The 7,447-nt window shown below is 37.9% G+C and overlaps 1 protein-coding gene across 3 annotated transcripts in view; it reads left to right on the top strand.

The window, feature by feature from the left end:
• Nucleotides 1-7,447, top strand: part of CCDC148 (coiled-coil domain containing 148) — a 197,359-nt gene that overhangs the window by 25,196 nt on the left and 164,716 nt on the right. For all 3 annotated transcript variants that reach the window (XM_017895088.1, XM_017895089.1, XM_017895087.1), the window contains exons 6-7: nt 1,258-1,353; nt 1,436-1,617. In XM_017895088.1, the coding sequence (XP_017750577.1) occupies nt 1,258-1,353; nt 1,436-1,617 (278 nt within the window). The remainder of the gene's footprint in view (nt 1-1,257; nt 1,354-1,435; nt 1,618-7,447) is intronic.

Raw genomic sequence — 7,447 nt, 5'->3', positions numbered from 1 at the left:
TTGTTGTTGTTGTTGTTGTTGTTGTTGTTGTTTAGCTGTGCCCTGTCCCCAGAGGTGGAGTCTACAGAGACAGGCAGGCCTCCTTGAGCTGCTGTGAGCTCCACCCAGTCGGAGCTTCCCAGTGGCTTTGTTTACCTACTTAAGCCTCAGCAATGGCGGGCACCCCTCCCCCAGCCTGGCTGCTGTCTTGCCGTTAGATCGCAGACTGCTGTGCTAGCAGTGAGGGAGGCTCCGTGGGCGTGGGACCCTCCTGGCCAGGTGTGGGATATAATCTCCTGGTGGAGCACCCTCATTTCTTGACTGGAATGTTCCAGTGGTCACATAACTGGCTTCCCTGCTTTCATTGTTGCCTCTCCTCCCAGTGCATCCTGGGATCTTACCCCAGCACAGGGGGATTAAGTCATCCTATTGCTGAAATTCCCCAGGGGCTCCTGTGAGTACATAAGTCCTTCTAGCCACCTAGCCCCCTTTTTGCTTCTTCATTCACATCTGCTACCTGACATTTCCCCTTTGTCATAAAAGCTCAGTCACACCCAGGCTGGCCTTCTTTCTGTTTCTCCGACATGCCAGGCCCTTTCCTGTACTGGCCATTTCCTCTCTCCTCTTGATGCCACTTTTTGCCGTGTAGATCTTTGCTTTAAATGTCCTCTTCTCTGAGAGGCCTGTGCTAAGAAGCCACAGTCACTCCCTGTTACACCACCCTATTTTGACGTTGCCTTCCTGCTCCTGACCCTTTCTCACATTTTTTTTAAATTAGTTTGTCAGCTGCTTCCCCTTAATTGAGCATAAGCTTCTTGAGTATATGTGTGCTATGTTTGATAAAAATTTAGGCGGTTTTGATTTTTTCTATTTTTCAGTTATTCTGTAATGTTATATTGCTTTATAAATAGTCATAAAAAATATAAATGTATGCCCAGCTGGGGATTAGAGGCAAGAATGCAAGAGAAGGAAGGGGTGATTGGAGCACAGACATCTGGTAAGTTCTCTGCATTACCACAGAGAAAATAAAAATGTGTGTGCAGAGTGGCTGTGACCGTACTGAACTTTCTGAGCTTATTTTTGGGATGTCTAGAAGCCTCATTGCAGCTCATTTGTCTGATGAGCACTGCCTACCTGGCTGGCATCTCTTTAACTCTCTTCCACAGGTCTTTAAACTTCATTACTGATTGGCGTTTGAGAATAATTCTTGTGTCTTTAAATATAAGTATGGAATGAATTGCAATAATTTGCATACTATTTGTTCCAAATGTCCTATAGGTTGACTTTGTGAAGAAACAATTGAAAATGATCTTTGAAAGACTTAGCCTGGAGCAACAGAGAATAGAAAATGATCTTTCAGACTGGAGTATAAAGGTAAGTGTGATGTGGCTAGTAATTTATGTGTTTTTCAATTTGTCATTTATGTTAAATAAAATAATCATATACTTTTTTTCAGATTCTAGATCATTCTTTGGAAGAAAAGACTAACCTGCTTAGTGAACTGCCCATTGAATTAGAAAGTTTGGAATGCCCATACCCTGATTTGAAATCTTCAATCCACAGTGAGTTCTGTAAGTTTACACAGAAATATCAAAAGAAGCTTCAAGACTTTGATCTGCAGTTGGAAGACATATACAGGTGATAAGATAAAACTTATTGAGTTCTGTGTAGACTTTTGACATTAACTTTTTGTTTTTGTTTGGGGTCACTATACTTCCAACTTACTGAATAGTTACTATGTAATTGGAATACAATCAATAAATGTTTAGATTGACTATTTGCTGAATGGAGAGGGTTTTATTTTTTCAAAAAGTTTCTTGACATAATAGTTCTTAATTTTTTTTTGTAAGGTTAAGACATGTTGAAAATATCTCTCTTATTGAGCTCTTCACAACACAGATAAGAAATAGTTTTCAAATACGAATTTTCAGTAACCAGAACTTTTCAAGATATGAAGCTGCTCTGCAGTAATTGATACAGTGGAAAATGTACCCATGGAATTATGTTACTTGTAATTGACTGTAATTTTATCCTATGATAAACACAGAGTATGTTTTATAAATTAAAAAATTTTTTTCTATGTGTTAAATTTCATTTTTAGGAAATAGACTTCTGGTTTTCTCCCAAGAGTGATTAATCACTTCTTCATGGTGAATGTAATGTTCAGTGATTTAAAATTCAGTTTGGCAGTGGTCATCTTCTCTAGTGTCTTCTATGTTAAAATTCGCTTAGATGACAAATCCAGATACACCACTCTGAACTAGATCAATGGTCTACCTTATAGTGTATATAAAGCTTCTAGAGGACATTAGGTAGGGAAACAGCTTTGTGTGCTATGATATTGACCTCAATATTTTCCCCAAAAGAATGTATATTTAAAAAGAAAATTATTGAAGGGACACATTTATAGTAAATTAAAATAAAAGGTTTATAACTTTGGAATGGAAGAAGATGAATATGACAAATATTTATATTTCTTATGAATTGCCTGTGAACTGCAGCTCCTCTGTATGAAACTACTACTGGTAAGAAATAAATTACAGGGGAAAAACCCTTAAATTATACCAAGTAGAGTTATTTGCTTTGGTGGCTTCCTGATCCAAACTCATCAGTTATAGCTGCTGTTTGTTTTAGCACACTTGTCAGTGATTAGAGCCAATTCTAGGTGAAATTGGAGCCCTTTTTCTGACATTAGCTTCTCCCCATCACATACCTTTTGGTCTCCTGATAGCCTTTCCTTCCCCATCTCTCTCCTTTCCTTTCTTCTTTCCTATCTTGCAGTAAAGCTGAGAAATAATAATATACAATTTACATTTGATGATTGATTAATTACATGTTAACTGGAACTCAGTCATAGTGAAGTCCTAACTCAACCATGCACTACACTTAAGTCTCCAATTGTTAAATGAACATTCTCTTCCCACTCCCCCATCCCAATCTTGTTAAAGAGATTTTAGAACTCATCAAGAAAGAGGAGGAGGATTTTTTGTTTGGTAGTGGAGAGGGCATTATAATCAGACTGATTAACTGCAGCTGGGAAGAGGGTAGCTCTGACCCTATCATTTAAAGCAAGTTGGCTGGCCCGGGACCTCCTTTCCCAGATGATACCTTGTCCCCTGAGAAAGCTGGCTGAGATCATGATGTTTCTAGGTTAGTAACTCCTCAAGAGGAAGGAGTTTGCCTTAGCAGTCTAAAATGGCTTCCTTCCAGTAACACTTATGCTTCACAGCCCATTTTCCTTCTTTCTTTTTAATCTAATCTCAATTTCGGCTCTTTCATAATGCAACCCTGTGTGACTCAGAAACAGTTGGCATTCACAGCTACATTACAATTACTGAAGATTAAGTGGAGGATTAGATGAATATATTTCACAAGCTAACAATTCTGCAGAAGGAAGAAATATTGAGGATAAAATAGCTTAGGAAGGCTTGATGGAGCAAGTAAAATTCACTATGGACTTTGAAGAAGGGGTATGCTTAGCATAGGCAGAAGGGGGTAGGGAGGCATTCTTAGAAGGGAGATTAAATGACTAGACTGTAAACCCCTTGAGGACAAAGTAATTTAGTAGTTATATTTGTATCCTTAACATCTTCTAAATAAATGATTGTTCAATTGAGTTGAATTTGAAAGGAAAAACAATGAAGGAAAGGCATGTTATGGGAACAGTAGGAATCTACTTTGGAGGAATATAAAGTTCATAAATTCTAGTTTAATAGTCTGCTTGCCACCTATAATTATCCATAATACATTTTATTCAGTTGATGGTGTGTTTTACTTGATGAATATTTATTGAATAAAACTTAAAATACTGTAGTCATTGCAAGCTCCCTGGTAGGGGATTCAACAGACAGATTAGTTTCGTCTGTTTTGCCTCTGAGAAGGCTTGGAATATTTGGGGGAAGAAATATATATACCTCTACCCTGATCAAATAAAAATAACATGCAAATGTCAACTAAAGAAAATATTTTATAAATATGCTGGCAGGAAATAATGAAGCATCAATAAAAACTGAATGAGGTTTCAGGAGTTGTGTCTTTGAGAAGAAAGAGTAAAAGAGCTATTTCTGAATAAATACAGAGGTGGTAGCTGTCAGTAGTCTGTGGCTTTTGAGCAGTAAGGCATAAAAGTATACTGTTCTACCTAGGACAATGAATTATAGGTTCAATCATAGTATTATTTGTACTTCCAGTTTACCAGTATCTTCACTACTTTGATATGGCCTTCTCCCCTCTTTGTTCTAGTTATTGGGTTCACATAGATTGTGTTCATATATGTGGGAGTGTGTGCATAGTTTAGACAGTTGTGCACTGCTATGCCATATGAAAATTGACATATCCAGGGGGCATTGTTTAATTATAAAAGGTTTTCATTGGCTAAAGGCAGTGGACATCATGGTTAGTCCCAGTATTTATTCAATTCTTCCTATTTCATAGTAGTTCGCTGGTTTGGTTTGAAATGACTCCATCTCTAAATCCAAAGGTAGGCAGTGATAGGGAGTATGTACCAGTCAGTGCAACTTCATTTCCCCAGGTCACAGTGATTACCTCAGGGTCCCCAGGTCACAGTGATTACCTCAGGGAGGTCTAATCCTCAGGAAAGGATTAGATGAATATACATCACATGCTGATATGGTTTGGCTGTGTCCTCACCCAAATCTCACCTTGAATTGTAATAATCCCCATGTGTCAAGGGTGGAGTCAGGTGGAGATGATTGAATCATTGGGGCAGTTTCCCCCATACTGTTCTCATGGTAGTGAATAAGTCTCGAGATCTGATGGTTTTATAAATGGGAATTCCCCTGCACAAGCTCTCTTGCCTGCCACCATGTAAGATGTGACTTTCCTCCTCCTTTGCCTTCTGCCATGAGTGTGAGGCCTCCCCAACCATGTGAAACTGTGAGTCAATTAAACATCTTTCTTTTATAAATTACCCAGTCTTGGGTGTGTCTTTATTGGCAGCCTCAGAACAGACTAATACACATGCTAATATTTCTGCAGAGGAAAGAACCATTGAGGATAAAATAACTTAGGAGGGTTGATGGAGGAAGCAAAATTCACTATGAACTTTGAAGAATGGGTAGGGTTAGCACAGGCTACCCTGAGCAAAGCTCAGGTACTTGTGAGAAGCAGTATCTTTTCTTCTGCATGGATGTTACCAAGAAAGCATATGGCTGAGATTGCTGCTGGCATCATCTGGTGACCGAAGGAAGACAGCTCTTAAAGACAGGGCAGAGCCCCGGGAGTCCTGGAAAAACTGAGCTGGTGCCTTATTTGAATGCCATGGGAAGTCCACCTCACTGCTTTAGTTTTAAGGGCCATTGGTCCAGTTATTGTCTTAAACCAGTGTGACTTGGGTTTTTAATTGTTTGCAACTAAAAACATCCCTAATTCAATACAGTAATTGATTTGGCTTCAAAATATCCATGACTGATGGAATTAATCTGAAAAATTCTTAAATATATTCCAATTTGTTAGGAAGATTAGGCTTGTAAAATCAGCCAAACTTTAAAAATCAAGATTAACTAGTGGTGGAGGGATGGGACTTGCACAGCCAATTATAAATATATATTTTAAAATAAAAATGAATTAGAAAGTTCTATGTGACTATGGAGTATGTAGCAGATCAGTGGAACAAAATAGAAATAAAAAGAAAACAGAAAATATAATGATTTAATTTATTATAAAGGCTAATTTCAAAACTGGGGTAATATTAGATTATTAAAGAGATAGCATTACATAATAGGCAATTGGAAGATAAGGTTAGATCTCTTCATTCTATTTGACTCAAGAAACTCTAGATGCATTAAGATATGAAGAAAGAAAATCATAAAAGAACAAGATAAAATAAAATTAATAACCTTGAAGTGGAGAAGGCCATTCAAAGCCTATTATTTTCAGTGAAACTCATAAAGAAATAGTTTAAATAAATGCAATGGCATAAATATTTTTAAAAATCTAGCATGATCGTTTCTCAGAGAAGTTTTAACTCTAGAAAACAGAGACTTCTGGTTTCCAGTCTAGCATGTAGAAACATAGTTGCCACTCGTTTATTGCAACAAATAAAAAGCTGAACAAACTGAAAAATCAACAGATCATCTTCGATCTTTCAGATAAGTGAGACCACAGTACAAAATGCTTCCCCCAAAATTGGAGAGACAGAAAGATACAAAGAATTACAACCTACTGGAGCAGAAACACATGAGCAGAAACCTCTGCAGGAACCAGTAATGAGCTAAGAAACCCTGAATCATAATTGATAAACTGCTAGAGGCTCACTGTGGACAACTCTGAGAGTTGAAAACTCCAAGAGGACCCAATCCTAGGAGGCGCTCCACACTTCTATGAGTTTTACACCAGGAGCTATATCAGGTCCTCACTGATACATAAATATCCGAGAAAAATTCCCTTTTGCTTCTGGTAGCAGGAGGATAAAAGGAACCAACTTGATCTATGCATTCAATGCAATCCCGGTCAAAATCCCAGCAAATTAGTTTCTGGATATTGACTAGCTAGCTGATTCTAAACTTTATGTGGAAAGATGAAAGACCCAGATAGCCAGATCAATATTGAAAGAGAAAAGCAAAGTTGGAGGACTGATACTGTCCAACTTCAAGACTTACCGTAATCAAGATTGTGTGGTATGGCCAGAAAATAGCCAAGCAGATCCACAGAACGAAGAACCTAGAAATAGGTAAAGGGATCAATGCAACAAGAATGTCTAACTATCCTAAATATATATGCACCCAATACAGGAGCACCCAGATCCTAAAGTACGTTCTTAGAGACCTACAAAGAGACTTAGATTCCCACACAATAATACTGGGAGACTTTATACCCCACTGTCAATATTAGACAGATCAACGAGACAAAAAATTAACAAGGGTATTCAGGACTTCAACTCAGCTCAGCACCAAATGGACCTAATAGACATCTACAGAACTCTCCACCCCAAATCAACAGAATATGCATTCTTCTCAGCATCTCTTCACACTTATTCTAAAATCGACCACCTAATTGGAAGTAAAACACGCCTCAGCAAATGCAAAAGAACGAAAATCATAACAAACAGTCTCTCAGACCACAGTGCAATCAAATTAGAACTCAGGATTAAGAAACTCACTCAAAACTGCTCAACTACATGGAAACTGAACAACATGCTCCTGAATGACTACTGGGTACATAACAAAATGAAGGCAGAAATAAAGATGTTCTTTGAAACCAATGAGAACAAAGGCACAGTGTACCAGAATCTCTGGGACACATTTAAAGCAGTGTGTAGAGGGAAATTTATAGCACTAAATACCCACAAGAGAAAGCAGGAAAGATCTAAAATTGACACTCTAACATCACAATTAAAAGAACTAGAGAAGCAAGAGCAAACACATTCAAAAGCTAGCAGAAGGCAAGAAATAACTAAGATCAGAGCAGAACTGAAGGAGATAGAGACACAAAAAACCCTTCAAAAAAT

The sequence above is a fragment of the Rhinopithecus bieti genome, unplaced genomic scaffold (genome assembly GCF_001698545.2).
Source record: "Rhinopithecus bieti isolate Rb0 unplaced genomic scaffold, ASM169854v2 scaffold_25748, whole genome shotgun sequence".
NCBI classification, from domain to species: domain Eukaryota; kingdom Metazoa; phylum Chordata; class Mammalia; order Primates; family Cercopithecidae; genus Rhinopithecus; species Rhinopithecus bieti.
Note: the sequence above shows the minus strand (reverse complement) of the source record. Positions and strands in the feature narration are given on the sequence as shown.